Below are 22512 nucleotides of genomic sequence, written 5' to 3'. Positions count from 1 at the left end.
TCAGTCTGTTTTACAATGATGTCCCTGTTTATTTCTTTGTTTCCTGTTATCTTGCTATAAATATAATGCCATTTCTGACTATAATGTCATCATACTTGTATTCTTCTTATTGCTCTTTTTACATGTTGCACTGCCCTCTCTGTTTGGACGTGGCTGTTAGTATATCCTCATTAACATACATTTATAGTCTCACAAATTAAAAATAGTTTTAGACTGTGAGCCCTGTGACTTCTTTAATATTTAATTTTCTTCTAGTAGTTTCAGAGTTAGTCCCTCAAGGCCAGCACTGAAAGTCTTATCTGAAAGAATAACCTAAGAAAGGTTCATTTTAATAAGAATACTTTTCAGTGGATACGTTTACTACTGTTTCTTTTTACCACAAGTCTTTTTTCTGTCCCTCTTCATTAGCTGCATCCTACTTCAAGTTGCACTACGCTTCTGTCTCACCTATGTATAAATAATACTTTATCCAGCAGTAACTTTACAACGGCACCTGATCTAAGTGAAGAAAGATTATTTTTTTTGCTTTCTTTCTTATTTCTTTTCTGCCTCAAGGCCATATTTCTTGTCCTAGCTTGCTGACCTCTTCCTTCTGTGCTCTCTGATGACAGGCTAGGCAATTTGTCCCGCATGCAATTCAACTGTTCTTGGGATTGTGTGAATCTCCAATCTTCTCAATTTTATTTTTTTCTCCATCTGGTTTGTGGTTACTTCTGACCTCTCATGTCCCCTTTCCCCTCTCCTTCATTTATGTTTTTTAATCTTCTGTATGTTGTCCTTATCACCCATAGGGCTCAGCCCTTGGATGTTATCCTCTGTGCTTAGGGGTTCATCTGATCTCTTCTTTTGCTTGTCTGTTTGCTCTATGTGGCATTTCTGTTTCTCTGTGCAGCTATCTTGCCCTGTTACCAACTCTTCTCTTTTTCTTGCCATATTTGATCACTCCTCTGTCTTGTCTTTGTGCTCACATGCTGCAGATCTTTCTGTTTGCAGGTATTTATAACTCACATCATATCAAATTAATATTTTCTCTTTTTTCCTATGTGTTCTCTTCAAAAAATTTATGAATTTCTCCCATGTCTCCAGATGCATCTCTAGTCCTTAGTTCTTCTCTTCCACACATTCTATAAGGTGATAGCATTATGTTCCCATCACGTAACCACTTAAGGATGTGTATTAATTTTCTCCAGTTGGTAATGTTTATCATCACGTTCTTTTGAGTCTCCTGTAAAAACCGATGTAACCCTGATAAAAAAATAAAGTCCGTTCCAATGTCATGGTTTTTTCCTTCTTGTTTATCATTACATTTAACTCTCACATACTTCCCATTTTGACACCTTCTGCTTGTTGACTTTCCAAGACACTGTCTTTTTAAAATTTTCCCTAGGTAAAATTTTTTTTTTTAGTTTTGTAGTTAAACTTCTCATCAGCCATAGCCAAAGATACCTGCAATATGCTCTCAAATACATGGCCTTTGTCTTACTCAAAGGTTCAGTGTGCCTAAGTAGATTCTACAAACTGGGAAATTTGACCATTTATGAACAAAGCTATCATCAACTAAGAGACTTAGTTCCTGCTTCCATCTCCCACAGATTTTCCCTCAAGGAGGACAAATTTCATACCAAATTCCCTGTTCAGCACTATTTGTTGTATTGTTACACAGCATGCTGCTTTCATTATATCTTCAGAAAAAGCAATTAACATTTGTTGGATGCTTTTATATGTTAGTCTGAAATCTGAATCCATTTTCATGGGATATACATTGAAACAATTTTTGTTTTGTAGTCATAGTTTGTGACAAACACAATTGTTAACTTAAAAACTGTGTTCATCCCATAATATTTGGAGACTTGTTTTTTATTCCCCTCAGCTGGTCATAAGAGACTTAAAACAGACTCATGGTCCTCTGGAAATCATTCTGCAGAAATTATGAACTATATAGTGTACTTTATTTTTTGACAGTAAAGTGTAGGCTACTTTAATGTGTTGTAATGGAAGTTTCCCTTCTGAATCCTTTCATACCTGCATGGATGGAAAGATAGAAATCAGTGCTAAGGATAATATATCACAAGTCAAACAGACTCAGATTTTAAAATTAAAAACCTATCATTTTCACTTTTTGTTTCCTCTGGATTTGTATGGAGGCTCAGGTACATGGAAATTCTAACACAAATCTGTGTTTTGTCTAAATTCTGCCTAGGAAACAATGAGGAACAAATTACAGTAGTTAAAATGCTAAAACGGATTTGGTTTCAAGAACAGAACCAAGACATGATCTCTAATGAATGTTGGTTTCCCTGGAGTCAGAAGAGGAGTTGTTGCTCCAGACAATGTGGAAAAGTTCATTCTCAAAAGCCCATTTGTCTGTAACTTTGCAAACACTATGTGAGCTTGTGTTAGTTAGATGAAGTGGAAATGGTTTCAAATGATGAAATAAGTATTTTTAAATTGATAACTTTGCCATATGCTTCTGAATAACTGTATGCAAGGATTTAGGAAAAGTACATTTTCCAGTCAAAACTGCTCATGCCCCATTACCGCGATATATATTTTTAGTATCATTCTTGCTGCCAATGATAAAGCTGGTAAGAGTGGCAGTAATGAGATAACCATGGGGGCTCCACTGCATCTCTGCAAGCTTTGAGAAAGTGAGGGTGCAAAACGTCACAGGTTTTGAACCAAATGGTGAATATTTGAACACCTGCTTGGAAGAAAAATCTGTGAACAAAAAGTAAACTTGTTTGTGCCTACTTCCAATTGGTGTGTTCTGTATATGTACACTGTGCTGGGTGACTGCTACCTTTGCTTACCTTTGTTTAGGCTTTGCATAAAGTCATTAAGACTATGGACATACAAAACGAGAGTTAGCCCTTCCATTACCACCATTACTGCTCCCCAAGGGTTTCTTTACTCCTAGAGCAGCCTGCAAGATTTATCACTTGGCAAGTTTACAGAAGCCAAGTATCCTCATGAAGTATAAAGAAGAGCAAATATTCTTTCCTCTTGGCAAAGCTGATCAGAAAGAGTCTTCTGTTTTGAGACGGTTAAGGTGATCTTTAAGGTGTAGTTTAGTACTCACACAATCTGTGATACTGTTTGTGCATGTAAAATGCACTATGACTGACAAGAAGGTCCTCATACGTGTAAGGATTTTGTTTTATTCATGTATTTATTTTACAATTTAAAATAAGAGTGCTGTAGGCAGAAAAGGACTGGTTTGAAAGTGATTATGTTTGAGGCTGAGGTAAGACTAGTGTTGTCATCTTCTCTTTAAAACCAGACAGGATTTTTAAGGAATTTAAGAGAAGAGATTGCATGTATATGAACAGATGAAAAGATGGATAACAGGCAGCATAACCTTTGATGTGGATATACTTTTCCAAGTTCATAGAGTTTAAAAGCCCATAACTTGTGTAAAATAACAGCCTTGCAGTGTGATTGGCAACTTTGTGCCAGAGACAATGAATCATAAGTTAATGAAAATCAGCGTGGTCTCTTCACCCTATAGCTGGTTCTTTTGGTTCAGAGTTTATGTTGTACATGATTCTGGGACCTTCAACTGCCATGCTGTCAAGACAAAGCATACTTCTTTTAAAAGAAGAAATTAGGAATGTATAAGTTGTGTTTTCACTGTTTGGTGTTGTGTGCATGTTAGAAAGCTAAGAAGTTTGCATCTTTAACAATATAGTTACCATCTGCTACAAAACGATCAAACTCTGGAAAACTCTGTGCAGACTCTATAAGTTATATTGAACTTCCACTGCAAGCTTAATTTGGAACTTAAGCTATTGTTTCTAAGTAGAGCTGAGAAGGCGCAGTGTGTGAGACTGGTGGTGTGTTCTGAAATGTGTTATACCCTGACTGTGGAATGACTGCTCATTATGAGAATAGAGAGCAGTCATCTATGATGAAAATAAGTTTGTTTACCCAGGGACTATGCCTGAAAAGGCAATTTCAACCTTCATACCTATGTGTAGTCAACCCCTTGTAAGTATTCCAAGCAAACAGAAAACTTAAACTGCTTAATAGTTTCAGTGTTGATTTCTTCTAACGGGAAGCAGGAAGAGAACTAAAGCAAAATAACCAAAAAACCCCAAGCTCCAAATCCTGGCCAGTTCTGATGAATTTTAGTTTGATGTCTGGAGTTTGGCTCTTTCAGGAGTACAGTTCTTAATAAGGCATTACAAAATTGTCTCTAAAAATCTGAGACTTCTTAATAGAATATAGATATACAAACCTATTATCTTCAGAAAGACATTCAGTGTCTAAGTGAGCAAAATTTAGTTATTCTTTTCAAAGATTTCATTGGTTCTTCAAAGTCAACTCAATGTGTGGCTTTGGTAAAATTTTAAGTACAAGATTTCTGAGAGGTTCTGTTCTTTAGTTAACATTAGATTTATGTCTTTATGGAAATGTTGCTTTCTGACAGCTGTGCAATTATCTGGTGTCACTACTGTGCCATGTAGTTAAATGGTCAACAGTTACCATGTTTATAAATAGTATGTGACATTTGAGCTTTGAAAAGTAAATGCTTACTGAATGCTTTTGGAATAGTTCCATGCACAGTACTTTACTTTTATGCATCATTCATTGGAATATGCATTAAATGCAGTGGCAATAGAGATTGAATATAATAAGCATTACCTATAAAATGGGAATAAGATTAAACACAAATCCCAAGGTATTACATTGAAATGATTAAGGCTAAAACAGTAGGCAATGTCACATATGTTGCAGTAGTTACTCAAGAACATTACAGCCATTTAGTTAGAAGTTGCAGTGTACAGTTCCTCCTCTCCCACTCTTCCTTAGAATTTTATTCATCTCCAGTGTTAGTTTTGATTAACATTAAACTTTTATGTAGGTTTTCTTCAGTGCAGTTTTTTTCTGATCACCTATGACCTAAGTAACAGGCAAACAGTGCAGTACAAACTTTAAAATATATTATTAGTATATTTTGGTTAGGTTTATTATCAAATCATGTTGTGCAAAATGTAATGTACACCTTCTGTGTGGGTGTGTGCTAAAAGCTGGTAAAGGTTTGGGTCATATTTACTCCTGTTTGTATGAAATGTCTTATTAGCAACTGAAAATGGAACTCAGTTGTGGACAGTATTTGGGAATTTTCTCTGGGATGTGGTGGTTTGTTTTTTTTTTTGTTTTTTTTTTTTTTTTTTTTCCCCTGGGTTTTTTCCCTCCTTTTTTTATTTCTTTCTTTTATTCTCCCTGGCCCCCTGCCCCCCCCCCCCCCCCCCCCGCCTTTTTTTTTTTTTTTCCTTTATTGGGTTGAGTTCTTTACCTTGTGGAGGAACTGAGACAGAGGTCAAGAAAGGACCATCTCATATCATTTGGACAGAAACAATAATTGAAATATTACAGAGTTTGTGGGAAACAAGAACACTGGATAGCTATCCCAGACTAATGACCAGACGTCTGAGTAGGAGAGTATAGAGATCTATATGACCGATTTAGCCTATCTTCTGTGGGAGATTCAAGCTGAATATACCAGGTTTATAGGTTTATACTACTGGAGGAGTCCAGAATGGTTACAATACCATCCAATCACAACAGCTTTTCAATAATTACTTGTGCTTCATCACTACCACTGAATTAAGAATAGCTTTTCTTAGTGATGCAGTTTTGCAGAAGAGTAACAAGGAAATATCAGGCTTCATGTTTTAATGTAACAGCACTTGATAACTTGAAAAAAGGTCCGCACTGAGGTTTTTTAGTAATGTGTTTGTAGAGTGTAGACCAATAATGAAATAATATGCACAGCAGATTATCAAGGAATGTGGATGTTAAAAGCACATTATGCTTGTGGTTCATTAATCACTTGTATGAAGCTAAATGTACTCAGATTCAGAACTGACAGCTTCAAGTGTAGGGAAATGAGAATTGACATGAGGTAGTGATCACTGAAAGACAGGGACTCAGTGAGCCTGCTAAGTGTTTTTTAAAAAGTGTGTACGTGCACATTTCTAGCAAGATGTTCAGAAAAAGGAAGAATATAGAATTTCTGGAAAAACCTTTTTTATTAGAAGTACAGATTCTTCACAGAGAATGATGTTCAGTAAGAAAGGGTCAGGTTCAGTGGATTTCCTGATCTGAAAATCTATGTCATGGAACCTCTTTAACTTCCCATTTTACCATTTAGAGAAGGAAGAATATCATATTTCACTTTGAAATGACATTTAGAAATTGTAATTAACCTGTATTAAATTAGAAAAGTAAACTTACAGTCCTGATTCAGTTTAATGCAACTGAATTTTTTCTCTTCAAGATTCTTAGCTCCAAATGTCTTAGTTTTATGAGTTTTCATCTAGAGTTGGGATGTTATACTGTGGCCTGGAAAATTTCATTTTAATCCCTCTACTAATGGTACCATTACCAATTAAGCTTTAGAAACAATATCAGTTTGGAGTATTCTTTAGTACACTACAAGTATTATAAGGAGATTTAAATTTTTTTTAATAAATATTTATTGTCGCTAGTAATGCTTATTTTATTTATTTATTTTTAATCTATTAAACATGATAGAATTTATGCTCCTCTGGAGATACTGAGCCAAGAGGTATTTATTTAAAATGCAAAGGAAAGAAAGGTTCTAATGAACTGCAAGCATCTCAGTAACTGCTACAGTTTTTCTGTGAAGTTCTATTACCTATGCAAGTCACTCCTGGACATGAACTGCACTATTATAATTGAAGAAGTTTCTAAATATAAATCAGGTATCTAGGGGATATAGACTGAACCCATCTGCTCTACCAGAATTGACTTTTTCATATCTCCTATCTTAACTTATTTGTATCCAAGGCATACACAAAGCTTCTCAGACAAACAGGTGCACTTTGATACTATCCAATTAATTACTGTCAGATGTATTGCATTGGAAACTTGGTCTGTATCTCTTCTTTGGGATCTAAACAAGTTCCCTGATTCTTAGGATGTTTTCCTGGACATTTAAAATGAAAAACAAAGCCATTTTAAAAAAATAAGTCCGTCTCCTGGAATGAGAGTCAGCAGCTGGAGCTAGGTTTGACTCAGGCTTACAAAATGCTATAAAGAAGGTGGTGACTTTTTTTCCCCCCCATTGCTGTTTTACTATAATAGATTTCAAAATGGTTCTGAAGAATTTTTCTTGGTTTTTGTGGAGAAAGAAAAGATAGTAGATAAATAATTTCTCCAAGGATGTGAAGGGGAAAAAAAAGCTGCTTTTGGAAGCAGGTCACTGGATACAACCTTGCTTGGGACAATAAGAGCTGGAAACAGTTTTCATTTGAACCTTGTCCAATGGAAAATGTAAAGTGAGCAGGTGATGAATTGTAAGGGCCGAGACTGATCCCTTATGAAAGATCTGCAAAGAGCTGAGATTTAGACATGATTACTTCCCCAAGCCCTTCTTTACCTATGCCATTATGAATAATAAAAAAGATTAAAAAATAAAGGAAAAAATAAAAAAAGAGGGTTTCTGTCATTTTCATGCTGGTGGCTTTAGAAATATAAAGGGAAAGATGACAAATGACCCAGAAGAACCAGAAATTTGCAATATTTTCCTGTGATGAAAGTGAATCCATTTTTCCTACTTATTTCATAGTAGTAAAGCTGACCTCAAGTGTTTCCTAACCTCATCCCCCACTGTCCTGGTCTCTAAAAAGAACTTCGGTCTCCCGCAGGCTCTTTCTTCAGATGCTCGCTGGCGCTCACTAGCTCTGTGCCTGGTTTCCTGCTGCAAGTGTCCTGGGGTCTGTCCATTGGTAATCTGGCTGGCCGGCAGGGGGCTGCAGTGGGATTGCAAGCTGGAAGGCACCTGTACAGGAGACGCTTTGTAACGGGGCCTGGCCCCTGGAGCTGTGGTCTCAAGGTGGTTGGGTGTATCTGCTGGTGCCTCCACAGAGCACTCACCGTGTTGTAGGTGTATCTGTTCTCTGCTGTCAGCTGTAATTAGCCATTGGTTGGCAACAACTATGGTTTTGTGGTCTTTTGGTATCTCTTAGGACACTCCAAATTATTTTCTAACTGTGAACTCCTCAGTTTACCCTCTTTTTTATTTATTTATTTTTTTTTCCTGGAAAGCTATGACGCTCTTCATTCTCACTATTAAGGTAAAGGATGTGCAAGTAATACCCTTTACTACTTTGGTATCCCTCCTAGCAAAACACTCAGGTGGTTCTTTTATATCATGGATTTCAGGGTGGCAGCCCTTGTTTCCAAAAACGTAGGCACAACAGGACCATTTGTGTTTGCCATCTGCAAGACATTTCCTTCTAGGATCCCGGGGTTGGTTACGGGGCTTCCAGACATTCCTACTGCCTGTCCCCCTTGGTAAGGAGACAACAGGTTTGTAACTATAACACAGATGCATGTAAGCCTAAACTCTTCAGCACATCCTGCTGTCACTGGAACACAGTCTGCCTGTGCCTGTTTGAACACCCACCAGCATCTCTCTAAATTCTGTCCAGTCACTCATCCCTACATTCCTTTCTACACAGTCTGCTTTTTTTTGCTGTTAATACCAAGGTGCTGACCCTGGCAAAGCAGCCAAGTATTGTGGAAAAGAGCCTACCTTATTACTAGCCAGCCATTATGCGCTTGGAAATGTTTTCAGTTTCAGATTTTTTGAGAGGGTCAGGAAAGGATTGTTTCTGTTCTTTCTTTTTTTTTTTTTTTTTTTTCCCCTGCAGAATTGCTTTATTTCTGAACATAGCAGTATTTATTGCTTACTTTCCGAACTTCTTTTAATCCTGCAACTGCCATTAGATAAAATAATGAACCAAGTTACTTATTCATAAAGGCACTGTAAATATTTGTTCTTTGCTGTATTCCAATAAAATAATGTTGTCATGGATTATTGGCAGTAAATTATTTTAAGTTATACATTTAAAAGTAAACAAAGCCATATACATGAAAATATCTTTGATCATTTTTCACGAAGCATCTTATGCTTTTCTTTTACCATTGTTGGTATGAGATCTGAAATCTTAATGCTTGTATTTTGATTTTCAGTGTCTCCCTATTTCATTTCTATTGCAAATGCTTTCTACTGAGAAATTATAAACAGTTTTCTACATTCACTGCTCCCCTTCCCATCTTCCCAGTCTGGCCCAATTCTGATAATATCATTTATATCTTGTCATTAATAGTGGTTCACTGAGTGAATTATAATTCTCTTGTTTGGGTGCTGCATTTTAACATTCGGCTGTTGAAATATAGTTGGGAAGGAAGAAGGGCATACAGTCTCAAAAAACTCTTTTTTTCCAAATTTGTAGAAGCTATTTGCTAGTCTAATAGAAAATAAAGGAAAGATGGATGCTCTTTAATTTCCAGTGTGCTGTTTATCTCAAAAGTAGATTTTCTATTTGATAGAAACATCTGAGGCATTATTCCCAAGTGTCAACTAGACCCTATGTACCTATAAAGTATATAAAGAACTAGGATATTTTGCACATATATTAATAATTCACCACCACTCCCCACCACCCCCCCAAAATAACAGATTTCAGCACATGGATCCTGCCCCAATAGATGGCAGAGGTTTTCTTCAGCCACAGTGGTCACACAAATTCCTAGCTTACTTGCTTTAATACAGGGTGCGTTTATGAAATTGGCTGTAATAGATCCTTCAGAAAGTTTCATAGACTTTTTTTTTTTTCTTTTTGAATGGATTGAGACACAAGCTTAAACAAATGGCAAGATCTTCAACAGTTTGAATAATTTTTTAATTAAAAATGGGTGACCATAATCTCCCAAGTGCTGATACTTTTTCCTCTTTAAAGCTGAATATATTTCCTTATGATATCACAGGTCTCCAGGACCTTGCTCTTCACACTTATAACTTCCATGAACCTCCAGCAGTGTATCTCCAGTACACCAATGCTATCAGGAGGTTGAAACCTCCAAGATCTGTCTCAATAGTTCATTTTAGGATTCTTTAAGACAGCAAGTCTGTAAATAAGGTGCAAAATCTGAAGCACAAAATGCAAGAAGTTTCTGCTTCTTCTCATCATGTCTGGGTTTTGAATAATGCTTCATGCTATGTGTTGTAGCTCTAAACAGAAGATATTTATAGATATACAAACTTGCCTACCTACAGTTTGTTTCTAAATACATTAGAGTACAGAGCCATTGACTTCTGTGGGAGGTGCCGAATGGTCTAGCACTCTGATGACTAAAGATAAACTCTTAGCAACCTAAATTTAGGCACCTCATTTTAAAAACTTTGGCCCAGATATGTGAACCTAGAAGAATGAGTTACAATAATTCATTTCAAATTCCCTGGCTCTTGCGTCTCCCCAGACTGAACATTTATTCATACAAATTGCTCACTGTTGCAGATAAATCACAAAATGTAGCCAATGTAATAACTCTGCACCTGAGTATTATTTAGTTCTGCTTTGCTAATGTTGGCAGCACTTTGCTTTTTCTCTATATGTTACAGCACCTGGCTATTTTGGCTTTGTCTGAATATGTGAGAGGGGTGAACAGGGAGAAAACCTACAAGTTTTTTCCCTCACTGTCATTACTGCTAGCTTTCCTAATAGTTGCGACTCCTCAATTAGGTGGTCAGTTTAATTTACCTGCCAGCTTAAAGGAAATGCAACGGAGACAATTACCAAGGGAGACAATTTTTTACTGCATGCTTAGGAGAGGATTACCTTGTCGAACTGTTGTCTCTAGTGGCTCTCATCTGCTTTGACACCAAGGATATTTAATTTCCCATAATACTGTTTATGATGATGATGAGAAATACTGTGCCTTGTCTGTGTTGATTTTTCTCTTTCGGTTTCTTTGTGGTTTCTCTTTTGGGATTTTTGTCTCTTTAAAGGAGTACTTCACCTTATGGACAGGAGAAATAGATTGAGGTATGTGTGTTGCCCACAATTTTCTCTTAGATTTGTGTAGGCTGCACAAATAAGTAAAGTTTTAAAACACAGTTACTTAGGCAAGTAATTTATACTTCTTTTTCCTTTCTTTTTAACACAGTATAAACTAAGAGTAATGCTAAAAATGTTGATGTTGGCTGCTTCGCCAGTTTTTGGTTTGCTTTTTGCTAGGATCAGGTAACAGTACTCCCTTTGCCTGTATTAAGGATGGATATCTTGTCATTTCACTGCAGCCTTATAAGTGGTGGGCGTTTATTCTAAGCCAGTCATCTGTAGTCAGTGTCATGAGAGAAGGTGATTCATCCCATCTGACGCTAAATATCCGAGAGGCTTATCATGCAATTTGTTCTGGAGAGGAAGGTAGTTGATGATGTTCCTGCCCAGTCCAGTGCCGCAGTCTGCAGAGCCTCTCTGTACCAGTGCAATTATTTCTGAGGACACACACAATGAACAGGATGCAGAAATTATCCAGGTTAAAAAACAGTAACTAGAAGTATTTTGTTCATCTGTATTTGTTTGGTTTTTTTTAACCAGGTTCATTTCAGTGATTCATAGGGCCATTTATAACATAGCGATAAGAATATCTGTTCAATAAATGGGGTCATATTGGCACAGAAGAAAGAAGTAGTTGAAGGCAGGGACATTCAAAACTTTGTGTAATGAACTGCCTCCTGAAATACATGTGTGCACTGGGACTGTCCTGTTTTATTAGGTGAGATGAATCCACAATAGTTGTTTAACCGTGTGTTAAGCAGGACATTAACAGTATCGTTATCACTGTAGTGTACACCTCTTGATGCTTGATATTGCTTTATTAGACTATAAAGTATCTTGATGTTAGCTTATCCATTTCAAACAAAGGGGGCAGTTAGAAACTTCTAAATATATATTGCCAAATCCTTCCACTGAGGTCCTCAGTACTAGTAGTGCTGTTTGTGCTAGCAGTCTTTCCCAGTTTTAGCATCTTAATACACCATGAGGGTTATATGTGTATGGATAAATATGCTGTCTTATGAGATGGGCTGTTTCTTTATAGCATGTAGTGATTATCCATGTCCTCACCAGGAAGCCAAAAAAGCATCCATGCAAATTGTGACTTTCTCTCGGGTCTTATGTAAGTATGAAGAGAGGATGACCCATGTAAACTTCACCTGAGTGTCTCAGAGTGGTGTTAGCTAACAGTTAAACTACCAGAGTTGTAATGAGGCAGAGGCAGTATATTTTGGGAGACATACTGTAAAGAAACCAGCCTACTAGGATGCATTAGATATATCATGAGGAAGTTAAATCTCATGAACTGCATGTTCTGTGTGCAGTTGTTCATCATAGCATCCCTTATTATGTTGATGTACCACCGTGCTTCAATATGCTTTTGTGGTGTATCTAGGGAATATCTTCATGGTACAGGGTACTCTGGTTTAGACACTGAAGTCAGAGAAATGTGACCACCACTGATAAAATACTGTTCCATGAAGCAGCAGTGAAAGCGATGAAAAGAACTATACTGAAGCAATGCCAGTAGCAATGAAAGCAATCAAAATGAACTTTATAGTACCTTTTTATGTAAGTTCTTTCTGGAATATGTTTCACATGTTTTATTTATTTTTATTATTATATTTCTTTTTATTTTTGTAGGCTGTGGAAACCAACCTTGCATCAAAGGATAGTCACTGGGTCTATGTAAATGAGGTAAGAAAGTCAAAAGAGACAACATAGCTTGGTACATTCACTCAACACTGTCTTTTGTTGCATATGTTTTGACACACCACACTGAGCATACACTTGGTGTTTTTACGTTTTGAACGGTACAAGATGCAGACTCTGTGGTGTCGTTGCTTGTCTGTCCATCTGAATTAGCATAGGTTGAATACCAAAGGTCAAAATAAAGCTTCCAATATACCTCATAGCAGCTGGGAGACTTTATTTTTACCTTCATGTTGATGCTACTTCATTAGCTATTTAGGAAGCAGAGAATATCTCAAAAGAAACCTTAAACCCATGCATCTGTATCTGCCAGAATTTCACCCTTCACTGCTATGAAAGCCTGTACTCAGATACCAGGAGAGGAAGGAGCGCTGAGGCTAGTTGCAGGCTTAGCTCGTTCGAACATGCATTTACATGATACACAGGTTTTCTCTAGTGCAAAATTGCGTTGGTGTTTTGGCCAAGATCCAGGATAGCATAGATTTAAAATGTGATATTTCCTCTCTGCAGAAAATGGCATCCTGTCCTGCTACTATGATTATTTATTTTACCTTAGTACCACGATGCCCTAATGGGAATCAGTGAAGACTCATTTTTAAAAGGCAATGGAAAGCTTGAAATGTTTTACCATATATAATAATTTATAACTTACTGATTGTTCATGATAAATGACACTATTTTATATATTTCTGGTTTTAATAATGATTCATTAAAAGATAGTAAAATATCTAAGTTAAAAAGAACTGTGTTCACTGTTTTATTTTTATATTATAAATGCATAGCCTCTAATTTAATAACCAATTCCTTTGTTAATTTCTCATTCCTTTCTTTGCACCTAGCTAATAATTTTGGTTAGGCTACTTTTAATAGTAGCTATAAATTGTATTGTGTGGCATTAGAAAGGCTCTGTAATTAAATAGGGGTTAGGGAAAGCGAGTTAAATCTCTGCTTATAAAGGCTTTATAAATTCTTCCTAGTCCTTGTTACATTTAAGTACCTCCTGATTTGTCAGCTGCAGTAATGACCCACTACAAAATATCAGCAAGATGCCCAGAGAGGCAGTGTTTATATTCACATAAAGATAATACAGTGCATATTTCCCTAAACATTTATAAGGAGGGAGTGTTTGTGAATTTGTTATTGCTGCTGTTACTGTTCAGATATTACAACTCACTTCATGAAGCCTGAATCTGTAACACCACAAATAAAAACCTTCAGCACTCATACACAAATATGTGCATACATACACATCACGCAGGGTGTCAATTCTGCTTTTATTTTGTGAACTTTTATTTTTTTCTCTTTAATGGTTAGATACTGGGTAGGGAAGCTATGATAGCAAAATGTAAATCTGAAGTATAACTTTTTAGTGAAAAATATTAGTGTACATACTTATATCTCGAAATACAATTAAAACAGACGATTACAGAAACTTTTCAAATTCATAAAACTTTGGAGAACAATTTGCAGACAAAAAGAGGAGAAAATGTCTTGATTATCCTTTTTTTTTAACAGAAGAGTGTTGCTCTTCGTTTACTTAAAATTACTGTGAAAAGGAGATATGTTAAGCATCCACATGGGTGTATCTGTAGAAACATGGAGGTTCCTTAGGACTTGCTTCTTATTTAATAGTGTGCATACCCCCATGCTAGCAAGAGGACAGACTGATCATGCTTTCTGTGTACATGTTTCCAGTTGGTATCAATGAGAACTGCATGCGTACTTGATGGAAAATGTGTTATTCCTTGACTGGATGTTGATTGGTGTTGTGATTTGAAGAATGGAATTAACTTTTAATTTCCAACAGTTAAATCAGCTCTTTTTGATGTAATTCCACATGTGTAGCAAGCCAGATGTAGTCCGTTCTGTAAATGGACCAAATACTTAGCCAGTCCTTTTTTACTCCTAGGCAGATTGAGAATCCTACACTTTTCTGTTCACTCTATCGTCTGTATGACCTAATGATCCCACTGCAAGGAAAAAGAGGTATAGGGCTAATTGACCTGAAGGAGCTGTAGTAGGAAGAGAACACAGTGACGACTATGTCCATTGAGGTTCCTTGTATGAAGAGCATTGGATAGTAAACAGGTTCTTTAGGCGTTTCTCGCTTTAGGGAACCATTTAAAGGCCTGGTACAGGTTGAACTACTGAGGTCTAACTGATCTTGATCACCTTGTGACAGTCTGCCCTGCCTCCCACCTCTCATCAAGCCAGTGAGGATCTGAACCTTGAACTTATCTTGCTATAGTAAGAATCACTATATAGCACAGTATTATTTCAATAAGAGATTTTATTATGGTTTTACTTGAATTAAATCTACTTTATTCTCTCTGTATTGATAATCCAATAAACATTTGTTAGTTTTTTTTTTCCTTATGCTTCTGTTCTATACAGCAGGGTAGGAGTTAGGTTTTGGAGTTCAAATATTATCACTTTAATTTTGTTAGGTAAGCAACACCACCAACCTTGTGATGAGCTAACTTAAAACTGTATGGCTGGTAAGCTTATTATGCAGCAAATGAACACCCATGGAATGTAAGAGTTGGTCTCAAATTACAGATCTGTACTGTCAAGATCTTGCATTTTCTAGTTTCCAATAACCCAAGTCTCTGTGCTGAGGTATCTATTTAGTTTGGATGTTATTGGTGGTGCAAAATGACTCGGTCATCTTTAGAAAAAGTCTGATGAATTGGGAGTTGGATTCATTGTATGGGGCTGAAAGGCTGAAACATTACATGGCAAGTCTTTCAGGATAAGAGAATATACAGGGATGGGTCTTTGCAGGCAATATCATGCCCTCATATGTCCTCTTTGAAGCCAAAGTCATAAAAACCTTACTGTTTTAAAAATGTATGTTTGTAAGTATGTCTTTTCTTATTTCAGACATTTTATGTTTCAAACTTGCAGGGCTGTCAAAAGTAGTGGAGATCTGAGGGGAAAAAAAGAAATATATTTCTAACCATCCTCCCCATTTTAGATTTATATTTCATCATCTTCACTTTTATTCATCTAGAAATACTAAATCATTCCTTGCATTCATTTAGGTAGTGATTCTACCTGAATTCTGGGTTAAACATGCCAAATAGCTTTTTAAAAGCAAGAATATTTGTGATTTCTTTGTAAATACTTGCAGAAACAACCAACTCTTCAGAACAGTGACTAGTCTATGCTTGGCTTTGTCTCCAGAACAGTCCAAAACATTTTACCATTGCCTATGTTGGGAGTTGCCAATGACCAGCAATTTTGACCCTAAAGAAGATCTGTTAGAACATATCTGGTGTTCTGGTTGTACCTTTGATGTTTATGCCTTTAAGTGTTGATGAAGTGACCTACCAGCTTTGATAGATGTGTGCTATTTTTACTTGTGGCATGACTGGCACAGTTGTAGATGCTCCCCTATTTTGGGTGTTCATTTCCTGTCTTTTTTCCTGGTTTTCTTTCTTAATTTTATTTTTCTCTTACATATCTTTCATGCCTGACATCCAGCAACTCTGTTGGTTCTCCTGACGTTTTTCATTTCCCCCTTCTCTTTTTCTGCCTGTTCAGAGAAAATGCTGTGCATTGCCCAGGGCATATGTCTGTGGGAGAGGCACAAGAGCAATACTTGAAACTGAATTTGTATGTGGTTGTACTAGGAGCAATGCTCTAGGAGTCTGTGTCTGCTTTTTTATTAGCAGCAGCAGTAGGTCTGGGGGTATAAATAGCACTATAGAAACCATGTTTCCCTTTTTGTGGAATGTTTCATGGTTTTCACATTTTCTCCATTCCAAGGGGAGAGAAAAGATAAAAGAAATTGTTCTGCAAAACTGGAATTCAGATGAAAAAATATTCAATTCAAACACAGTATTTTGTTCCCTCATATCAGTATGTTTAATTCTAATTCCAAGTTTATAAACATTTGTTATTTTTACATGTAAATCAGTAAAGGACACAAAGCAATCAACTACTCTTCAAGGAAATGGAATGGGTACTGAATCTGACTGATAACTCAAATGAGTTGTTTCACCGTTATCACATCCTTCCTTTAATTTCTTTTTCAACAAACTTTCATCAGTATTCAGAAGTTTAACTAAAAGTTGTAAGACATGGTAGGACAAAGCACAAGGCTACTGGTTGAGATAGGAGATATTTTTTTGTGAAGGACAGGGAATAATGAAGAGAGGACCGAACGTAGTGTTGCATGTCCAAACCATACTTACTTGCTCTGAAGATAAGGAGATGTGAGGGTCAAACCTGTTGAATAGCTGTGTGGAAATACACAAAAGACATACCCTGAGGAAGAGTTTTTGGAAGTCCATTTTTGACAGAAATGCCCCAAATAAAAGAAATTGAAAGAATTCCCTGACAGTTGAAAAAGTAATGTTGGGGCACAGACAAGGCTTCACAATTTCATGTGATTGACAATTTATCCCTACATGTTTAAAAAGGTAAGGCAGCCATCAGTTCAGATTTTGTTATGGCTAAGGAAGAATGAGCTAAGTTTGTCAAAAGATAATTGGTGTGAAAGTTATTGTGAGATGGTAGCGTGCACTGTTTGAAGAAGAGGAAGAAGTGAGAAAAGGAGAATAAGGATAATGGATGGCAGTAGAAAGATTGTCCAACTTCACAAGTTTAGGTGAACTAGTAGCACTTTTGGAAAGATAATATGATGAGTAAAGGATGGCAAAAGAACTGGAGTCTGTGAAGATGAAGGCGTAATGACGTATTGGTATGGTTCCAATGATTTATCATTATAGATCTTGAAATCAGAGAGGAATTCTAAAGAAAAAGTGGTGAAAAAAAGGGCAAAGGTGGAGCGTAAAGGTGTAGTGAAGTAAATGATTATAAAATGAGGCTGGGGTGCAAAATGACTCATACCAGGGGTCTTAAAAAGCAACAAGAAAAGTTTAGATATAGCAGAAGATAAAGGGGAAAGCGTAAGGTGATTACTGAATGGAAAAATGAGGCTTTAATGTTTATATTGACTTACTTGATGCTGGCTTTATAGAAAATATTAATTGTAACCAGAATGTTAAAAACATATTGTAGTAGTTCAAATTTATTTAGAAAAATCTGAGGCACTTCACCAAATGAGATTCCATATAGTGAAGTGCCGAGTATTTCGGGTGTGGCTACAAAATGACATAGCTGGTGAGCATCTACAGGAGCTACTTGGAATCCTTGGGGGATAACAAACGGAATATCAGTCAATATTGTTGTGATCTTGCAAAACAAGCAAATCTAGTCCTCAGATATGTTACTGGAAACATCCTTTGTAAGATAAGGGAGGCAATTATTTTGGTCTGCTTGACATCAACTTGGCCTTGTTAGAACAATATTGCAAGTTTTGGGCAAGACCCTTCAAAACAAAACAAGAGAATGCAGAACAATTTTGAAAATCCAGAGGAGAGTGCCTAGTATGATGAAAGCTCAGTAAAATATCACCCATGAGGAAAGGTTGAAAGTATTAGGTTTGTCTCCTGTGAAACTCAGAAGATGGAGCAATGGTATAGCAGATATAATTAAAAGAAGAATATGATCACATGTTCACTCTGGAAAGATAAAGGAAATGCAATTTAATCTTCTGCAGTAAAAATCAGATTGAGTATTGGGAAATGGTTTATGATCTAAATATGATAATGAATAAGAACAACTTCCTTGGTTACTTTCTTCCATCTCATCATCTCTGTCTTTGCACCTGGTTCTGCTGCTGTTTCTTATTCTTCGTTTTTCAGCATCCTACCCGCATTATGTAAGTCTGCTAAATATTTTCAGACCTCAGTTTGGAAAGACAAATACAACTGTATTATGAACACCACTGGGTATTTTCTGATCTGTACCTTCTGTTCTAGGTCTTTCCACATATCTTTTTTCAATATGGGTATGGCAGTGACAGTTTATACAAACAGTCATTGCATATCCTTCTGATCGAATCATTTATTCAATACTTTTGCTGACAAACGTGAAATTTATGGGAACTGTGACTCATATTTGATTTCCAATCAGTGTGGAACTCCATCCTTCTCTGTCTACTACTGAGCAAGCTAGAGCAATTGTGCTTGATTAGATTCTGTCAGCCAAATCCACCCTTGAGGTAGTCCCAGTGATTTGACTTAGCCAGGGATGAACCTACTGTCATATTTCTTGATATCAGTCATTTGAAATGGAGGAGTATATTGTAATTCTATGTAGTTTTGATAGAGAGATGCCTAGCAATGAATTACTGGCACTTTCAGTGCTTTAAAAATAAATTTAATTGTAAGTCTGAAAATGAAGGTTAGAGCCCTACTTGACTACAGTTTTCATTTGTTGCTTTTCCATTGAATTGATTCTCATTGATTCAGATTAACCTTCATCAGAACAGATACAAAGGACTATTTGTTATTAACACAAAATAACTTCTTATTGCCTTGACTTTTTAGTCTTAGAATTACCACATTCTGTACCATATGGAATAATGAATGCTGAAATTCAAACAATATTCACTTCTAAATTCTCAAATTGGAACTGTGGGGAGAACTAGTAGAAATTTTGTTACTTTAGTTCTTTATTGCCTAAATGATCAGTTACTCTGTAGGAAAGGAATGTACGGGGGTGGGGGGCTGGGGGGAGGCGGGGAGGAATCCTCCTCATAGGTCAAGTACCAACCCATGTGGGTATTTGTCATGGCATGACACTTAAAGAAGGGAGGGGTTCTTTGTAATAAAGCAAAACTTTTTACTTTGCAAGATAAGTGTCATGCATTCTTCTATTGCATCTTTCTGTGAACTACTGTAAAGTTTCCAGAATTAATCTTTATAAAGGAGGAAGGAATCATACTCTTGATTGTCCTGGTAGGTACACTAGCACAGTTCCCAATGTTTGTGTGTGTTCACAGGGACTGCATGGTGGGTGACTGTATTTCTGTACTGCACAATTCAACATATAGTTTAATGCTATGTAGAGTAGCTTGACTCATTTCTTTATCACTAAGAAAAGCTAGTGCTGTTATTTGTCGTCTTTAAAAACAAACAAAAAATCGACCAAAAAACCTAAGCTGCAGCACTGCAGGGTGGATAACAGAAAGGTAAGTTGTATTCATAATGGCACTTGCAAAATCAAAGATGGTTTGTTATTGATAGAATGTAGTAAGCCAGCCGATCTTCTTGTCCTAACCTGAGCTTAATAACTTGGACTTTTTAAAAAAACATCAATAGCTTTATATGCTTGTTATGTACACAGCTAACCATAAATACATAAAAAAAAAAGTCAGGGACCAGTTTTTTATTGGTGAAAATCTGTTTTCAATAAGAAATCAGAAATAAGTAGCATGAAGCTATAGAAATAGAGTGTTATACAGATAACACATCCATAGGAAACCAAAGTTTTCAGTAGTTAGAAGACAGCTGAAATTCTTGTAAGCTTTAATTGAAAAATAAAACTAAACTCTAATTAACATCCAGGAAAGGATGCTTTTGGATGTTTTTTCTTTTCAATCCACAAGAAAGATCCTGGTTTGGAAAAGTTGTGGGCAGTAAGCACAGCAAAACTACTAGAGCAATTGCAGCTGTAAAGTATTTGGTTAAATTTTTCACAACTATAATGATACTTATCAGAAGAAGTCCTCATCATTGAGGAGGAGAAGGGAGAAGTGAAGTAGGAAGAAAAGGTCTTGTAATTTCAGCAGGAGAAGTAATAAAAAGATTTTGAAATATAGCAAGAGTACACATTTCATCAGTGATGAGAAGCCTTAGACAGAAAGTTAGAGTGCTAAGGGACTTGGGGAGCTCTGAGCCACATTGAGATGATGTTATCCACATCACTTGAATGCAAGTGAAATATTTTAGACAGTAGTTGACCTTATTCTTCCTTTTTGGACAGATGCCACTTTCCAAACGATGCTGGTGGTGCTGTCAGCGGATGAATTTCAAGATCTCCATCTGATTAATAAAACTTTCTGAAACTCAACCTAGGTGATCAGTCAGAACAAAGTGCAGAAAAAGATTATTGATGCTTTTTCCTTTCCCCTTTCAGAGCATTCACTCAAAACACCTTTCTGCTAATCCTTTTCTGGACTCTAGCTCAATTCTCTTTATTTCTGCTGTTTTCATAGGTCTCTCTTCACCACTGTTTCACTGTCTGTACGAGGCAGTTTGTTATATGAGGGAGGAGAAAGTGTCCCGTCATCTCTCTCCTGGTGTGATGTATTTCTTACTTTCCATTTCTATCCTGCAGCTCCATTGCTTCTACCAATGGTTGTTTTCTTTCTCTTCACCATGTCAGACATGCCCAGTATATCTGTAGTTACTCATCCTCTTCATTTGAGAATCAAATGGCTTCTCAACTATCATCTGGGCACTTTTTTCTTATTTTCCTCTATAAAATATTTTTCAATGGTTGAGAAAATGATCAGAAAATAGAATAGTAATTATCAGATAAAGTATCTCAGCAAACTACTTTTTCCCCACAGGTAGCATGTAGGAAGGTGTTAGTGCATGATGAATAGTGTTTTCGTAGTGCAGGGTTTTTAATCTTGGGGGAATTTATGAATTCAGAAGAAAGATCCCTTATAAATGGGATTTTTGTTCTTCACTTTTGTTTGGAAAATCTTTTTCTGTTTTTTTTTCTAGAAATTCCTATGTTATATGCATTTTGGGTGATTGAAAGTTAGACCCACAAGCCTGTGCAAATTGTTATGGCTTCATTTTTACTTGGGTAGAACCAGGTCTGACTGCTCTTGTCTTTCTTTACATATGGAAGTGGCAAAAGATTTTTTTTTTTTTTAAGTCATCTGTGTAATGATGCTTGTGTTTACTCTGATAACAAGAAGTTAATAAACCTTTTACACATCCCCATGCCTTATTTTTTCTTGAAAAAAAGCAGACTTTTTAATGATAGTTTACTAATGCAAGGAGAGTAAGCATTCTAAGAATTTTTCAAATGATACAAAAGCTCACAGACTAAAAATGGTCAAAAAAAATGAATAGAAATACAAGCAACACATTGTGGAAAAATTCTTAAAATTTAGCAAATGACACATTTCAATGCAAATCTTAACAATTTACGATTACAATTTATTCCAGTTTTATTCCAGGTACTCTGTATTTACTACTTGTGCAAAGAAATCTTGCTTCTCTCCTTTTGGCTGCTATATTTGACACTGCAGATTTTTTTTTTTTATTTTCACAAACATGTATAATTTTCTTACATATGCTTGGAAGATATACACATACATGAAATTGTACTGCATGTGTACCTGCATCCTGCTCAAAGAAATTTGTAGGGTTCAGAATTGACCTAATTCTAATGCTGTTGAATTACACGGAAACAGTCTTTGTCAGCTAGGAGCAAGGTTAGATAGGCTTTCATGAGTTGTTTTATCAGTGAAATCCACAGTAAAATCAATGGTGATTTTTTTGTTTTGTCCAGTTTTTGATAGCTATCATATTCTGCCTTCCACCCCCCCACCCCCAAGGTAATTACTTTGTAGTATGAACTAATGTTTTGTTAAATTGGAGGATCTTTTACTGTACAGGCACTTGCTATGATTTGTGAAAGACTTCTGGACACCCAGTGCAGACTCCTTATCTCTAGAAATAGAGCTAATTCAATTAAATTATAAATACAGCCCTGTAGAGATTTTTGGCAGCATCAGGTAAAAGGAAGAGAAGTGAGGTCGTGTTGGATGTGTGGGAGGACAGTAAGGATGGGAGTTAGACAGGTGGTCATGCAGATTGTATTAGAATTTTTTCTGTGCTATGAAAAATGGATTGTGCCCTTACCTTAAAGGATTAGCCTTTATATATACGTGTATCTGTTCATGTAGGATACAGAGAAGCCACAGGGTAAGCTGTGGTGAACATTTTAAAAAACAGCCAATTGAAGGATGTTTTCTGGATTTTCAACAAGTGAACAAGTGACCCTTTATAGATGTACATAGTGTACTGAGGGAAATTAGAATAACCTA

At 36.3% G+C, this 22512-nt stretch overlaps 1 protein-coding gene across 6 annotated transcripts in view; it reads left to right on the top strand.

Moving 5' to 3' along the window:
* The window catches only part of GRID1 (glutamate ionotropic receptor delta type subunit 1), a 551826-nt gene that overhangs the window by 409860 nt on the left and 119454 nt on the right, over nt 1-22512 (top strand). For all 6 annotated transcript variants that reach the window (XM_074874413.1, XM_074874419.1, XM_074874415.1 and 3 more), the window contains one exon: nt 12519-12572. In XM_074874413.1, coding sequence (XP_074730514.1) covers nt 12519-12572 — 54 coding nt within the window. The remainder of the gene's footprint in view (nt 1-12518; nt 12573-22512) is intronic.

Source organism: Strix uralensis, chromosome 7, assembly GCF_047716275.1.
Source record: "Strix uralensis isolate ZFMK-TIS-50842 chromosome 7, bStrUra1, whole genome shotgun sequence".
Lineage (NCBI taxonomy): Eukaryota > Metazoa > Chordata > Aves > Strigiformes > Strigidae > Strix > Strix uralensis.
The sequence above is the reverse complement of the archived record's forward strand: the minus strand, read 5'-3'. Positions and strand labels throughout refer to the sequence as shown.